At 35.7% G+C, this 18,407-nt stretch overlaps 1 protein-coding gene across 2 annotated transcripts; it reads left to right on the top strand.

Moving 5' to 3' along the window:
* Window positions 1-3,930: 3,930 nt before the first annotated feature.
* On the top strand, window positions 3,931-16,786 carry LOC126779571 (zinc finger protein 184-like). Of its 2 annotated transcripts, none has more exons than XM_050503680.1 (6): window positions 3,931-4,171; window positions 4,453-4,603; window positions 5,574-5,639; window positions 8,733-8,828; window positions 9,573-9,725; window positions 16,151-16,786. In XM_050503680.1, exons 1-6 carry the CDS (start codon window positions 4,025-4,027, stop codon window positions 16,645-16,647), a joined length of 1,110 nt encoding a protein of 369 aa, XP_050359637.1. In that variant the 5' UTR covers window positions 3,931-4,024; the 3' UTR covers window positions 16,648-16,786. The 2 variants fall into 2 exon arrangements, with proteins under 2 accessions (XP_050359637.1, XP_050359636.1); XM_050503679.1 differs by lacking the exon at window positions 16,151-16,786 and adding an exon at window positions 11,571-14,175.
* Window positions 16,787-18,407: the final 1,621 nt, after the last annotated feature.

The raw sequence follows: 18,407 nt of genomic DNA on the forward strand, positions 1-18,407 counted from the left end.
CGAGAATGATGAGGTCTACTCTCCGACCTACCATGCTCCAAGCTGCTCAAGGCTCCGAAAAGTTCCAAATGGAACTTCAAAATCAATTCACCGCGTTGGAAACCATAAGCAGCATTGATGAGAGAACCGACACGCTGGTCAAAATACTGCAAAACACATCCCGCAAGTGTTTTCCACCACAGAGAAGAGACAACGCACCAAAACTCTCTGCTGAGACACTCGAGCTCATGAGAAAACGACGAGAACTACCATCGTTTTTGTCAGATAAGGCCTTAAACCGAACAATAAAAACGCTGACGCGACGCGATCTCCGACGCTCCAATACCCGTGCCATCAAGGCTGCGATTGAGCAAAATCGGGGATCGAAAGTGTTCGCTCGCAAGTTTGGGAGGCCGCGTCTGACAAAACTTAAAACTGAAAATGGTGGGGTCGTTACCTCTAGGCCTGAGATTATCGGAGAAGTAGAGAGGTTTTATGGGCAGTTGTTCTCTTCAAGATCGGATAAACCCGTGGGAATCAGTATTGATGACCAGCGCGCCCCTCTTATGCGCCATTACTCCGAGGAGCTCCCGGTCGTTGACCAAGGAGAGATTAGGGCGGCTCTAGAACAGCTTAAAAACAACAAAGCTCCGGGAGATGACGGAATCACAACAGAGTTGCTTAAGGCAGGCGGGACTCTGGTCCTGAAAGAGCTAGCAAGCCTCTTTAATTCCGTCATCCAACATGGCAAGACCCCGGAAACGTGGAGCGGGAGTGAGGTGGTACTGTTTTTCAAGAAAGGTGATAAAACCCTCTTGAAAAACTACAGACCAATCTCCCTCCTGAGTCACGTGTATAAGCTGTTCTCAAGAGTCGTCACGAACCGTCTCGCCAGACGACTTGACGAGTTCCAGCCCCCAGAGCAAGCCGGCTTTCGATCAGGCTACAGCACCGTGGACCACATCCATATTGTTCGGCAGATTGTGCATAAGACCGAAGAGTACAATCAGCCGCTGTGTATGGCATTCGTGGACTACGAGAAAGCCTTCGACTCCATCGAAACCTGGGCAGTGCTCGACTCATTGCAGAGATGTCATATCGATTGGAGATATATCGAGGTACTGAGATGTCTGTACAACGCCGCTACAATGACTGTCCACATCCAGGACTGTAAGACGAAGGCGATCCAACTGCGCAGAGGGGTGAGACAGGGGGATGTAATATCCCCGAAACTGTTCACCAACGCGTTGGAAGACGTTTTCAAAACGCTGGATTGGACTAGGTATGGAGTCAATGTAAACGGCGAGTACATCTCACACCTTCGATTTGCCGACGATATCGTCATCATAGCAGAGTCGCTGGAACAACTCACCGAAATGCTGCGTAGCCTAGGCGAGTCTTCCCGGTGTGTCGGTCTCGGTATGAACTTGAACAAGACCAAGGTCATGTTCAATAGGCATGTCGTGCCGGGACCGATATACGTCGAGGGGAAACCTCTCGAAGTTGTTAGTGAATATACCTACCTAGGACAGATAATACAAGTCGGTAGGAACAACTTCGAGAAGGAAGCCGATCAAAGAATTCGCTTGGGATGGGCAGCATTTGGCAACCTTCGTCAAGTCCTCAAGTCGTCTATACCGCAATGTTTGAAGACGAAAGTCTTCAACCAATGCGTCTTACCTGCCATGACATACGGTGCCGAAACGTGGACACTAACTGCGGGACTAGTCCACAAATTCAAAGTCGCTCAGCGTGCTATGGAGCGAGCTATGCTCGGAGTATCTTTGAAGGATAAGATCAGAAATGAGATTATCCGGAAAAGAACCGGAGTCACCGACATAGCTTGCAAAATTAGCAGGCTGAAGTGGCAGTGGGCTGGTCACGTATGTCGTAGGACCGATGGCCGTTGGAGCAGACGAGTCCTAGAGTGGAGACCGCGAATCGGCAAGCGCAGCGTAGGGCGCCCTCCAGCCAGGTGGACCGACGACCTTAAGAAGGTGGCGGGCACCAACTGGATGCGGAAGGCGGAGGACAGGGAGCTTTGGCGCACCTTGGGAGAGGCCTATGTTCAGCAGTGGACAACGATTGGCTGTTGATTGATTGATTGATTGTATGCTTAGATTTTTTATTAGTTTGTAACTTTCTCATGTAAGTGAATTTCTGTAATTCTTTATGAAAAATAAAATTCTTCTTTAAACTTAAACTTAAGTAGCGAAACAAACTTGAGAGTTGGTGCGTTCATTGTGTTTTTGTTTTCACGCGTAAGTACGACTATTTTATCCCTAAATATAGTTTCTCAGTGATCTTTATTTATGACATAGCATGACGGAACCTTATGTTGCATTAAAATGTGAACAAATAAATACGGAGTCCAATAATAACCTAAAGTGCTTCGTTATATGTAAATATGTTATTTTAATTTATTCGTTCTCCTATTTATAATTTCCTAACGACAATATCATTTAACAATCTTCATGAATTTATAATAATATTAAATTCCGAGTCAAGAGGTTAAAATAGAAATATATGTGGCAACCATTCTTTTTTAATAATTTAATTGTGTGTTTTAGTTTTCAACATCTGAGGAGAATGCTAATCCAGTACCATATAAAGATGCTGAAGTACAATAGATAACGGAAACAAAAACAAACAATGCAACGGTTTTTGGGTGTAGTTGGAAGATAAAAAAATATTTTAATTAAAAAAATGTATAGTAAATATTAAAAAGTAAAATTTAATAATCTTATTCTGTTTTAATTAAATCCTGAAAATTATTTATCTTCCAAAACAAGGAATGCAGTTACTATGGCAACATTATACGGACACATTGACAAACTATCTCTGTCTCAAGCGCGGTTTCATGGCCCCTTGGCCTATTTGTTTCTCTGTCTACGGTTAGAGACCAAGTATTTTTACTCTTTTCCCGCCTAAATAACTACTACAAAGACAAATACATAAGAACGTCACACATTTAAAACCTCTTCACACTCGCACTGTTAAAAGTAACAACACATGCGTTTTTTAATAGAAAACATACATGTAACGGGTGTGTCAATCTCCCGTAGACTACAGTCATCCAACGCACTGGTACAAAATACGAAAAGGAACACTTAGAGGAGCAGTTTTTTATACAATATCGATATGTTGTATTTTGTTGATTGGTTAAAAATAAAATTCTACAATTAATAATACTCTCCCGACCGATTTCGGCCACGGCGACCGCTTCAACTCCCTGCATGGTGTCGTTCATGTGCTCGCATGTGGCTTATGTAGCCAATCTTCTTACTGATGATCCTCGCGCATAGCGGGCATGTGAGCACTCCATTGATATAATTGTAGTTGATTGCCGCGGGTTCCAACTGGTCGCGTCTGGCATCAAGCTCAGCGATGCGACTCACTACAAATTCTTGGATCTTTGCTTTAATAGTGGATCTCCATTGTTCCCTGGCGGCCTGCTGCTCCCACTGTGCGGTTTTTATATTGCAAATTCTACAATTAAACATACAATAAAAAAAAGTTCATGTTTGATAACAACATTAAACTTATAAATTAAACGTTATATTTATTTAATATAATATTATGTAAAAATATTTGAATTGACTCATTATATAAATGTTAGTAAATTGATTGCTTATGATAATAAAACTATATGAAATAACTAACCATTTTAAGAAATTAATAATGGGAACATAGGATTTATAACAAAAGTATTGATAAAATTTCGATACACTCCAATACGCATTACTACGTTAAGGCGATTATACACTCAGGTGTGCGTTAAAAAGCTTGCCAAAAATAAATTTGAAAAAATGTTTAAAAATAGATACAGTAATTTATTTGGTTATGAAATGTATCATTGGAATATTTTAATTTAATTTAGTGAGTCACAGTGTGTATGTCATATTGTGTATCCGAATTACATTTCAGACAGATTAAAAATAAAAAGCACGATGGTCGATAGATGCATTGATGCAAATAAAAATTGTTTATTTTTAAATAATATTATGTTATAGTTATTTGTTAGTACTTATGCTTTAGTGAAAAAATGTCGGTAGAAATCTGGAATCTTGAAAAGGATTTGTGTCGGTGCTGTCACACGGAAGGTTCCTTCGACAACTTGGCCGAACCAAAAACTTATTTAGAAAAAGTAGAAATTTATTCAGATATGTTGAGAGATTGTTTTGATATCGAGGTAAGTTCTAAACCAAAACAACATTACATTCGTTGTTATTGCAAAAACGCAAAGTTACTTTTTACAAGTTATTTTAAAACCGGTATATTTATTGATTCTACAATGTAAACTTTGACGTTTTATTTTCAATATTTGTTTTTATTATACCTAAGCACAAGTGCATAGTAATTTCTATTATATATATTAAATTATTTCAATATTTTAAAGTTATAATTCTTTAATTCAATTATTAAAACTGAGGGTTTAATTATTACATAGAACATAATAAAAAATATTTGTAGATAGCTCCAGTGCCGGGAGAGCTTTGTACCATGACATATAAAATATGCGAAGCCTGTATACTGAGGCTTAGATATGCCGTAACGTTTAAAAAACAAGTCCAAGACTGTGAAGAAAGGTTTATGGAATTGTACTATAAGAATGCAATCAAAGGTGCGTATTAACATATATTTATGGCAACTGATACTAGTGTGATAATCTAAATAATGCAAAAAATATCTATTCCAATTGATAGTCTTATTGGTCTAGTGGCCAGACATAAGGTAGTAGACATTTAGTTCCTAAGTTCAAATCCCAGGTCAGGCTGAATCAAAATAGTTTGAAGTGTGTACATTCCTGTGCCTCACTAATCAAGTAAGGCATTTGGTCCTGTGCCTGAATTCTTACTGGTCATGTCGGATTTGCTGTCCTATCACATTATAAGAGTGTACTTGTGTTTGCACTCAGTTGGGTAATCTCTATTGAGATTGCCCACTGTGGCTGAAATCGTTCAGGAGTATATCATCAGCACCTCATTCTGGCTTATCTCAAAACTGGATCTAATGAAATTAAACAAAGAATTAGCCCGGGACTGGTATATAAAAAAAAGTCATATTATTTACACAATTTATGAGACAAAGCCGAGATGACCTAGTGGTTAGAACGTGTGAATCAGAACCGATGAACATAGATTCAAACCTAGGCAAGCACCACTGAATTCTCATGTGCTTAATTTGTGTTTATAATTCATCTCCTTCTTGACGGTGAAGGAAAACATAGTGAGCAAACCTGCATGTGTCTAATTTAATTGAAATTATGCCACATGTGTATTCTACCAACCCGTATTGGAGCAACGTGGTGGAATAAGCTCTAAGCCTCTTCCTTAAAAGGGAGAAGACGCCTTAGCGCAGCAGTAGGACATTAACAGGCTGTTACTGTATGGGACAAATAAAATAAAATCTAATAGCTGGCAGTGTTATATCATATATTTTGTCTAATGTATATAATTAGACGACATTGAATAATGTGCACACAACTAAGATAACTTTTATTATAAAAGTAATATTGAGATAGCTTTCTTTGTATTGAATCATTATACACTTTTGTTAAAATAATGTTTGTGATACAATAGTATTGTTTTCAGCTTTAAACAATCAACAAAGTTCAAAGTCAGTTGTGAAAGAAGAACTATCGGAATCTTTTTTAATAGGTAAGTTTTGTTTTTTTTTTTAATATATTATAGAATAGGTAGGCGGTTTAACAAATTGGTAAACGATAAAAAAATTTAGTCGGTTTATTATTTTTGTCATTATATATTACAGTTATGCTGTTTACTATTGTAAGAACTAGATCTTAACACGCAATCCGCAATGCTCGTAAATAGAATTCAAGCCTAACAGTTTCCCGCCATAAAGAGTATCTGTCAATGTTCAATTGTTGCCAGATTAAAAATATCGATTATTATTTATTAATAAAAAAATGACAGATACTCTCCAGTAATATTTAATATTAATTCATATCATATCCAATTCATATCACATCCAATATTATATATTACAATCTGATTTAGTTTTACACTATTAAACAAACTAACATTTGTGTTAAATGTGCGGTTTTCATTTATGTCATTTATTTCTTTTCATTATTGCGAAACATTACATTGTTATCTTTCTAAAACATGTTCAATAAATAATGTAAGTGAAAAGCTATTATAAACTAGCTACTTGACCCGGTTTCACACTGTTAGAATAAATAATAATAATATCCTGGGACATTTTTCACACACGGCCATCTGATCCCAAATTAAGCTTGTACAGAGCTTGTGCTATGGAAACCAGACAACTAATATACTACATATACTATTTTTCTTTTGTAAATACATACTTATATAGATAATTACACCCAGACTCAGGACAAACAGACATGTTCATGTACACAAATATCTGTCCTGGGTGGGAATCGAATCCACAACCTTCGGCGTGAAAGGCAAGTATCCAACAACCACGCCAACCGGCTTAAAAATAAAGGTTTATATAAAAAGCTTGTAATGTGATATAGTAATAATAATAATAAATAATAATTTTATTCACCAAAAAGAAACAAAGACAAAAAAAATCAAGGTACAAAACCATAAAAAAAGAGTTAACAATATCATATTTCATAATTTGGTGAAAAGGTCGTAGTCTCAGCTAGGCTGCTTTTAAGTCTACGCCTTGTACATATGCTGCCAACACAAACGCTTCATTCAGTGCAGTAAAAGGTAAAAGGAGATAAAATTACTTAAATAATAAAAGTTAATACAATTTATAACACGCACAATAGGCTAAAATAAAAGAAAACATGCAAGCATTACTAAAACAGTGAGGTTTTTTTTTTTTTTTTAATTCTAGAAAAAGGAAAATATTTCATTTTGAATAAAATATGAAAATAAAATAATAATAATAATATTTAAAATGTTTAAACAAATAGTGATATATGTTTTAATAAATTACAATCAAAGTAACAATTAAATATTGAAGCTTAGTTACAGACATTTGCCCAGACACATTGCGTCTTTTGCATAGACAGAAGCCATTGCCTGCATTGTGCCTTAAACTTATTTTGAGACGTACTGTTCTTTTATATGCGCCTACTCCTCCTCCAGTTTGCGAACCTGATCGTGGTTCATGAAAAAAATTATAGCCTGGGATATTGTAATTTTTTAGCGTGACATTCTCAGATAGCCATGTTTCCGTGATAGAAATTATGTCTGGATTCGTCTCTTCCTGTATTTAGTGATTGAGTATTCAGCACAGATAATTTTAACTTTGTAACTTTTTTACTCATTTTATAGAATTAAGCATATATATATATAATTACATAATATAAAATACCATAACTTTTCCTTCTTAAAATGTTTGCATGAAATATTTTCCTCATAATAATTGCATTATATTTTAATTAAACGATATCAATTTCGCAGTTGTCTCTAAAAGTACCAAAAAGATTACAATATTTTTTTATATCTGCTATCATAGTATATTTGCAATAAACATAGATTACAAAAGATAGTCGTAATATAAAACGACTAATGTCGCGTATGGAGTTTATATGAAAAACAACTGACTTTGTTGACTTGCGCACCAAAATTTTGCAATCTTCAACCCAAACAAAAGAAAAGTTTCGTTCGCGAGCCTTATCCTTTACAGTACGAAAGAGACGCTGATTTGCGAATGTCAAATTATCTCTTAAGAAAATTTTAGAAGTAACACCGCTTATTCCTATATCCGATGTTGTAAGCCTCCTTTGATTTGACTTTTGCCATTTTTTTACTGAACTGATTACTTTGTCTATTTCCTTGCACTTAAAACGAACTAATATGCGTGACGGCTCTTCTCCTTTTGGGGTTGAAGCTATATTAGCAAACGTCAAATCAGTATATAACTGTTTAGACCAGTGTTTCTCAACGTGGGGCCCACGCCCCACAGGGGGGCGGTTTGATTGTTAAGGGGGGTAATTTAAAAATGGACTCGACACGACTTAACCCTTTCGTAAATCACTTACACCGATATACTGATAAAAAAAATAAATCGACTTGATATAACATAACGTGGAGACTTGAGATTAAAGCTCAGTAAATTGAAACCTAATATAAAATCTCTGTGCAGCAAGCATCGAGCGCAAGAATCGCACTAAATGAATATATAGGAAATATCAATTTTAAAATTATTTTGAATTTCAATTTTTCATTGTATGTTTTGAAATTTTACTTACGATGTTTTGATAACAATTTCATAGTGATTTCTTCCTAAAACTTATCATTTATATTTCTTAAGGGAACAAAACAATTTTTAAAGGTTATAAATTATGTATGGGGGGCATAAGAATTTTAGAAATGTTAAGGTGGGGCATGGCCTAAGAAAGGTTGGGAAACACTAGTCTAGACTGTTCAACAATGCAGTCTGCATGATTTTAACCGAACACCTACCCTAAGCCGAGATGGCATAGTGGTTAGAACGCGTGTTAACCGATGATTGTGGGTTCAAACCCAGGCAAGCACCACTGAATTTTCATGTGCTTAATTTGTGTTTATAATTCATCTCGTGCTTGACGGTGAAGGAAAACATCACAAACCTGCAAATTCTGCCACAAGTGTATTCTATAAACCCGCATTGGAGCAGCGTGGTGAAATAAGCTCCAAACCCTCTCCTCAAAAGGGAGAGGACGCCTTAGCCCAGCAGTGGGACATTAACAGGCTGTTACCCCAAGCTGGGGTGGGAAGCTAGTTGATAGTTAAGAAAAAAACATATTATTTCTGTTGTAGATCTCAAGGAAGAAGACATATCACAAATGGATCATCACGATGAAGATGATGAAGACGAGGATGACGATGATGACTTCGATTTGAAGGAAGACGAAGGTATTATTAATTAATTATTTTACAAGCCGTTAATGTATTATTCGGAAATATGTAATATGCCGTTTTCTATATATATATACATATATACACTCTTTTCGCTCATTAAACATGGCTTCGCTCGCATCATATCCCAAACGAATTTCCATACATAGAACTTTCTTTATAAATAAAAGATTTTCATACAAACTTTAATTAGCTATGTATGTTTATAGATAATCCAATATCTCTACAAACATGTCCTTCCCTTTGTCTTATTGTTTATATTTGGTTTCTTATTTTATGTTTAATGTTTGCTTCGTATAATTATTGCATCGCGTACATAAGCGGACCTTGAATATATGCTACTATTTTATTTGTACTATATACATACATATGTGTATATATAAGTACATATGTGTATATATAAGTACATATGTGTATATATAAGTACATATGTGTATATATATATACATATTTTATTACCTATTGGGTATTTACCAACCACTCATCAGATATTCTACCGCAAAACAGCAGTACTTGGTATCGTTGTGTTCCGGTTTGAAGGGTGAGTGAGCCAGTGTAATAAAAGGCACAAGGGACATAACATCTTAGTTCCCAAGGTTGGTGGCGCATTGGTTAACATTTCTTACTATGCCAATGTCTATGGGCGTTGGTGACCACTTACCATCAGGTGGCCCATGTGCTCGTACGCCTTCCGATACAATCTAAAAAAATAATAATGAATAATATTTTTTTTAATTCTAGACGAACAGAACTCAGACGAAGATATCTTAGTTATAAACAAGCAAAAGTTGAAAACGAAGGAAAAATTGAAAATCGAAAAGCCGAAGATGAAACGAGGCCGCCCGCGGAAGATCAAAGAGGAGAAACGGAAGGAGGCGGTGAAGGAGAAGAAAGGTATGTTGATGACCTTGGAATCATTATTTTAGGCGGTTACACACTAGCGAAAAAGCCGAGATGGTCTAGTGGTTAGAACGTGTGAATCTTAACCGATGATCGTGAGTTCAAACCCGGGCAAGCACCACTGAATTTTCATGTGCTTAATTTGTGTTTATAATTCATCTCGTGCTTGACGGTGAAGGAACACCCTTTGAACTGAGACGCAACAATGCACAAACAAAAGCACCGCGCGTCATACGATTTTAAAACTGCATTTGTCGTGTCGTGTGACGTCATACACGACACGATACGATATTCAAGTGTATCTCTAATCGCGAAAGATGAACGAGCGTCGACCGGGCTTATGGTGCAAGGTTTTTGTTTCGTACGATTAAACCGATATTCTCGTGCCGCATCACGACACGACACATTTTGTTTTCGCCTATAAAAGTACCGTAACCGTAACAGCCTGTGAATGTCCCACTGCTGGGCTAAAGGCCTCCTCTCCTCTTTTTGAGGTGAAGGTTTGGAGCTTATTCCACCACGCTGCTCCAATGCGGGTTGGTAGAATTCACATGTGGCAGAACTTCAGTGAAATTAGACACATGCAGGTTTCCTCACGATGTTTTCCTTCACCGTAAAGCACGAGATGAATTATAATCACAAATTAAGCACATGAAAATTCAGTGGTGCTTGCCCGGGTTTGAACCCACGATCATCGGTTAAGATTCACGCGTTCTTACCACTGGGCCATCTCGGCTTATAAAAGTAGCTAGACATAAATTCGAAATTATTCAATAATCCGAAATTAAATAAAATTATTTATTATGTCTTGTTTCGTTTGCATTTACGCGAATTTAAAAATCGTAGCGTATTATTTACAATTTAAATTTCAAAATAATATCAGACAACTCGCGGATTTGCTTCATTTTTTCGCGTATGAGGATTTATTGTGTGCGATGTTCGATAATACTTGTGATATTTTAGACGGACGGGCTTTTGTTAGTACGTTTATTATTAAATTTCTGAATACAAGATTGTATTTAGATAAAAAATAATAAGGCTAAACTATGGATCGAAGTTTTTTTCCACTAAAATGTATCGATATCAAATTCTTGGAATGTTTCGCAAAGTTTTGTTCTATAATGTTGATAAAACGTCAATAATATTTATTTACTGGTGGTAGAGCTTTGTGCAAGCACGTCTGGGTAGGTACCACCCACTCATCCGATATTCTACCGCAAAACAGCAGTACTTGGTATCGTTGTGTTCCGGTTTGAAGGGTGAGTGAGCCAGTGTAATTACAGGCACAAGGGACATAACATCCTAGTTCCCAAGGTTAGTGGTGCATTGGTGATGTAAGCGATGGTTAACATTTCTAACAATGCCAATGTCTATGGGCGTTGGTGACCACTTACCATCAGGTAGCCATATGGGCCACCGCCTTGTCCGCCTTCCTATTCTATAAAAATATATATATTTAAGGAAAACAAAAGCATTATACAAAATATATTGACATTAAAAATACAGACAATAGAACCAATTACTGTCCTCCATTGAATTAAACAAAACTAATAATAGTTAACAGAAATAGCAAAACAGTTTTGAAAAATAAAATATTTATGTAACAAAAATAATGAGTTTATAAGTAAATATAAAAGAATATAAAAAAAAATACAAATAGGCGACACAGAGTACTTTGTGGGTGTGTGTTATATACGAAGCAATGTATATTATATATAAATTTAAATTGTGAGGAAGAATCTAGAAGAGAATGATATGAAGATGTAACCCCCCCCCCTCCCAAAAAAAAGATTGGAAAAACAGACAGAAGCGGCATAAATGTAATTTTTTTGTCTTCAGGCGATGATTCGACGCGTTCGTTTCGACTCCAAGCGGGCGATTATAGGCGGGACGGCGATAAATTCGCGTGTTGCCGTTGCGAAAAGATATACGACAAAATGTGCTCGCTAAGATTCCATATCAAGACGAAGCATTACAAGATACCGAGGTTCACGTGCCAGTACTGCATGAAGGGCTTCATGACCCACGCTCCGTTCACGATCCACAAGCTAGAAGATCACAACATCGACGAAAGGTACTACTGTAAAGCGTGCAAGGGCACCTTCAACACGAAGATTCAGCTGAGGAAGCACATCAACAACTTCCATATGCTCGGCGAGAGGTACCAGTGCGATCTTTGCGACTACGAGTCCTTCAGTTTCGAGGGTATGTACAAACACAAGTTCAAACATAAAACGTCGAAGGACTACCACTGTCGGTTCTGTAGGAAGTCGTTCCTGAGGAAGACGACTCTCGACCTCCACGAGAGGATACACACGGGGGACAGGAGGAAGGTCTGCAAGATCTGCAGCCAGGCGTTCGTCCAGAAGGCCAGCTTGAACTATCACATGACGAAATATCACCCCGATGTTAACTTCTAGTGTAGTGTTGAATTTAATTCAGTTGTTGAATGTGTTATCACAATTTTTATATAAATATATGAACGCTAGCAACTCAGTTCGGAGACATTTCTGTGTCAGATGGATTTATGCGTGAATTTTTATCCGATGGTCGTGGATTCGAATCCAGACAGTTAACACTGCGAGCAGATACATTTTTTTATATACCGGGAAAGCAAGTGACTCCACTGCACCTGATGGTAAGTGGTAGTGGAGTCAAACGCGACGACGGCCAGTACGGTCGAGAATGTTCTGTACTAGCCGCCCCGCAAGATGTGTGTACTTTGTGTTTGTAAAGCATTTTTTGTCCGGAAGTTGAAGATATTTCGATTAAAATTCTGCAAATGTATTCATTATGGCAATTCAAGCGAGTACCGTGATGGAACAAGCTCGAAATCTTCTAAAGAGTACAACAATTCTTGTGCTTTGCACTGGGACATTCAAAGTATACGCTTTACTGGATATCACATAGAATACTATTCGAACTTGAAGATTTATATTTAAAAATGTCACTTTTTCAGTGTTGCAAGCGTAAGTTTTTTTTTTTTTTTTACTTATTTTATTTGGCAAGAATGAAATTAAAGCACAATTTTATATATGTTATGAATTTTTAATGTTAAATATTTTTGGTGACATTTTATTTATGTGTAAAATGTTTATATGTATTTATTTAATTGCGTAGGTTTATATTAAAGTTATTATGTATCGGGCTGATAACAATATATAATATTCTCTCAATGAATAAGATATTTTTTGTTTGATTTGGGTTTTTATTGATAAATTTTCAGTAGAAGACCGGTGCTCCGGTAAGCGTGTAAAGGTTTTGTGGAACGGGGAGAATTGAGTGCATTTGTGTGTGCACACATTTGTGCATTGTACTATGTCTTGCGCAATTGTCTATATCTTTGATAATGGTTACCGTGGTCGCAATAAGTCAGGACTACGTCTTCATTAATGTAATGTTCGTTTGACAATTAAGGCGTTGAAATCATGCGGTGAAACGACGCAAGGCATTCGCGACGCCCGTGCGGTGAGGCCATAATGTGACATGGGCTGGCATTGTTTTCAAATTCGTTAAATATATGAATAAAATTGCTTTAAAAATTATATTATTTTTAATATTCTCTCATCTATAATACTCGTGTAAAAATATTGTTTTAATGTTAGCATATTATTTATACATATCAGAATCGAGTTAAATGTGTGGAAATCTGGTCCTTCGGAAGCCGGATTTGACTTATGGATCCTTTTGATATAACAATAATAGAATCACAGGACGATAAATCAATTTAATAATAATTTTATTTATTGTTTTAAAGGGTTTGTGAGTTTATATGACTCGATCTCTCGATCTCAATACGATCGTACCTCATAGAAGTGACAATTTTACATCATTTAGTAAAAATATCACAAATTCAATTAATAAACCAAATGATTTGTCAATACCAATAAACTATTGTTACAAAATATTTACTATAATATTAGAAGTTTATAAAGCCCTTCACAATTCATGATTATCTTAAAAAGTTCAATACATAATGAAATATGTTTCGTCCCTTCGACAATTTTATTAATGTTGTGTTCCGGTTCGAAGGGTGAGTGAGCCAGTGTAATTTTAAGCACAAGGGACATAACATCTTAGTTTACAAGGTTGGTGGGCATTGGCGATGTAAGCGATGGTTAACATTTCTTACAATGCCTATCAATGTGTATGGGCGTTGGTGACCACTTACCATCAGGTGGCCCATTTGCTTGTCCGCCTTCCTATTCTATAAAAAATATATATGAACTGTTATATAAACTCCAAACCTACTCCTCAAAAAGGAAGAGGAGGCCTTTGGCCCAGCAGTGGGACATTCACAGGCTGTTACGGAAATGTTATATCAAATTTGTACATTATATAATTGTAAATATATAATATAAGACCTATACACTTATATAAGAATGATATGTATATTATCAAACTGTATATAAATATATACGAAAATAAATGAATTAAAAACTGATTTTGTTTTTTAATTTTTAATTATATATATATATATAATATACATTGCTTCATATGTAACACACACCCACAAAATAATCTGTGTCGCCTATTTGTATTTTTTTTTTATATTCTTTTATATTTACTTATAAACTCATTATTTTTGTTACATAAATATTTTATTTTTCAAAACTGTTTTGCTATTTCTGTTAACTATTATTACTTTTGTTTAATTCAATGGAGGTCAGTAATTGGTTTTATTGTCTGTATTTTTAATGTCAATATATTTTGTATAATGCTTTCGTTTTCCTTAAATAAATATTTTTTTATAGAATAGGAAGGCGGACGAGCATATGGGCCACCTGATGATAAGTGGTTACCAACGCCCATAGAGACATTGGCATTGTAAGAAATATTAACCATCGCTTTCATGACCAATGCGTCACCAACCTTGTGAACTAAGATGTTATGTCCCTTGTGCCTGTAATTACACTGGCTCACTCACCCTTCAAACAGACGAGCTTGCACAAAGCTCTACCACCAGCTCTGCTGTATTACGCACTACAAACAGTTCGCGATTAGTATATCTTTATATAATTAAACACTTTTTCACTTAACTATATAAATTCACTTAAATTTTATTACTAGTTTCTTTTAGTTTTCGTTTTTTATTTTTTGTTTATTTATTGGCAACACTGAAGTTCGTTACAATAATTAAAAAAAAATCTATTTTCAATGTAAGCTTAACAAAAGCCTAGTTACATAATTTGATTAAAAATAACATTACAATACATTTTCTAGACGAATATAATGTGACAAAAAATATTTCCATCTCTTTCTCGTACAGGTCATTAAAAATGATAAAAGGCTATGTTTGCTATTTGTAAATGTCTCTTTAGTCTAGAGATTGTATGCAAGAGAATCAATTCCGCTTTTATATATGTTTTGATCACCCTAATATTAGAAATGCGAAAGTTTGTTTGTTTATTTGTTTGTTACGCTCTCTCGTCTTAACTACTCATCTGATCATGATATTTCGCGTACAATGTTGTCAGCTGTGCAGAAAAGGATATAGGATACCGTAATACTTAACTCAGCTAAGCAGCGGGCGGAGATTAATTTCAAATAAAATATAATTTTATTAACCTTATAAAAATCATAATTTTTACATTCCGATCCGATCCGAAAATAGCCTGTGAATGTCCCACTGCTGGGCTAAAGGCCTCCTCTCCTCATTTTGAGGAGAAGGTTTGGAGCTTATTCCACCACGCTGCTCCAATGCGGGTTGGTGGAATACACATGTGGCAGAATTTCAGTGAAATTAGACACATGCAGGTTTCCTCACGATGTTTTCCTTCACCGTAAAGCACGAGATTAATTATAATCACAAATTAAGCACATGAAAATTCAGTGGTGCTTGCCCGGGTTTGAACCCACGATCATCGGTTAAGATTCACGCGTTCTTACCACTGGGCCATCTCGGCTTTTTCGGCTTCGGCTATTTTTTACATTCAAGTGAAAGAAATTCCCGCCGAGTTTCCTTTGCCGGTTCTTCGATGATTATTTCCGTACCGGAGGTAGATTTTTGACGACCAATAAGCAAGTCACGCAGTATTATATACATATTATGAATTTAATTTGATCATAATTTTCTATAAACCTGCAGTTGAGCAGCGTATTTTATATAGTTAGGTGAACTGGCGAATGGCAACATTACCATAAAAATCTTCAAGAAAAGAGCGTACTCATTCCTCAATGCAATGCACCTGCAAACCCAGTTGCAGATGTCCATGGGCGGTGGTTGTCACTTTCCATCCTGCTCGTTTGCACCCACTTACATAAAAAAATATCTCCCATAGACAATAGCTATGTAATAGCTATGATACTGACAATCCCTTATATCACCAATGCGCCACTAAGCGCCACTAAGTGCAGAAAGCCCTACCACAAATCTACCCAATGATTTATCATCTTTAAATAAAATTATATAATTCCAGGCAAAGATAACAGTATCGATGAACACTACACGATAAAGAAAGATACCGACGGATCCCAGTTATACGCTTGCAAGACATGTTCGAATGTTTTCAAAAAAAGGGATTTCTTCAAGCAGCACTACAGACACGTACATTTGAAACAACGTCCGAAGTTAATCGGCTGCTACTACTGCGAGGAAAAAGTCGCGGCGCATATGCGCGCGCATCACTTGGAGAAAGTCCACGGCGTCCCAGCACCGAGCTGCGGGGCTTGCGGCAAGAAGTTCTCGTTTCCGTTCCAAGTTCTCCGGCACCAGAAGACATATCACATGGGCGAGAAGAAGTTCGCGTGTGTCGTTTGTGATAAGACGTTCGCGTCGAGAGGTAATCTTGCTCAGCATGAGGTGAAGCATTCGACAGCGAGGCCGTTTAAATGTGATTCGTGCGATGAAACCTTCAAATGGAAGAAGCACCTGCGACGGCATATGATGACTCATACGAATATGAAAAGAAATTGAATTTATTAAACATGCAACTTTTATTCTTGTAATCAAATAGGTAGGCAGACTGATATATGATGATTACATATTGTAATCGTTAATCATTAATCTGATTGCAATTTGCCCAAGCCTATATATAGTTGCTATTTAGTTTAACACGCGGAATTAACTTGGAAAATCTCGTTTTAAGCTTTTTATTTTATTTAATATAAAAGTTCATTCTTAAAACGCCTGACGTGATCTCATTAAATATTAATTAATTTATATAAATTAATTGTTAGTTAGATATAGTTTTAGGTTATAATTATAAGAAGAATTTGTATATTTATTATTTTTAACAAAATTATTAATTTGGTTATACGCCGTAAAATTTTAATTTGAATTTCTAATTATTCTGCTATGTATTTTTTATTTAATTATTTGTGAACACTTGATTGGTATATGATTTTTTTAAAGTGATAAATATTTTTGTATATGTCATAACTGTTTGTCTTCCTAAGATTAAATAAATGAATAAAGAATAACGTATGTATATATAATATAATAGAATGTATTATTTATATTTATGTACAGACATTTAAATAAAATACAAAATTAAAATAAAAAGAACAAAATACACATTACAAATTTAAAGCAATAACACGCCGTCTAAAAGATTGTCCTGTGGCGTTGTACCCAAAACGCTGGCACTATTGCCTCTCTGCACCGCTAGACACAGCCTTTGGTATGAGAGTTATGAGAGTTAAGGAATAGAGTGCACCTGTGTTTGCGCACACACTTGTGCACTATAATATCTCCTGCGCAGTAGGCTAATCTCTCTTGAGATTGGCCGCCGTGGCCGAAATCGGTCTGGAGGACATTATTAATATTATTATTACTCTTTAATTACTTCCAATAGCAACTTCGATATTCAAAATTTTTTTTTTTACGAATCCAATTTAAATACCATACCACAGATTATACAGGTTCTCGACCAATGATGTCAGTCAGTTTATCTTTCATATATATATAGATAAGGCGAATTGAGCCACGTGTTGCTCAAACTTTTTTTTTAAACGTACATCATGTATGGCAACAATTTTTAATAATTGTGTTTTTATTTGTAAGAGTATATTTAAAAAAAAGACTTATTTCTGTCTTTCGTTTTGCTTTATTTGCTAATATAAGTAATATTTATACGAAAAATTTTATTTTTGTTTTGTTATTAGATAATTATATCATATGATAAATGAATGAAGTTTTTATTTACTATATTTGTTTTTTTTTCGGGCAACAGTTTTAGTTTTCGAATGGTTACTAAAGTATGTGAAATTTATTATTGGTGGCTAGATTTGGACGGATAAATGTACGACATTGTAGTACTATTTATTAGAGCTTAATCCACCATGCTCCTCTGCGTTTAGGATAGATCTATGTACGTGACTACATTGCATGTACCTGCAGGTTCCTTCATGATATTTTGCTTCACCAGAGTACTAAATGACTTATAAAAATATATGTTGTAATTTTGTTTGTAATTTTGTATACAAAATTTGATTTGTTCAGAATTGAATTTCTACACGATGACATTCTAAACGATGTTTTCCTTTACCGCATATAATATTAATATATAGAATTAGAATAAGGTGTAATAGCTTACCAACCCGCATTGGAGCAGCGTGGTGGGATAAGCTCTAAACCTTCTCCTCAAAAAGGCAGAGGAGGCCTTAGCCCAGCAGTGGGACATTAACACTTACTGTTACTGTACTGTAATAGCTTAAATGCAGTTTTCAATATCC

The sequence above is a fragment of the Nymphalis io genome, chromosome 29 (assembly GCF_905147045.1).
Source record: "Nymphalis io chromosome 29, ilAglIoxx1.1, whole genome shotgun sequence".
NCBI classification, from domain to species: Eukaryota; Metazoa; Arthropoda; class Insecta; order Lepidoptera; family Nymphalidae; genus Nymphalis; species Nymphalis io.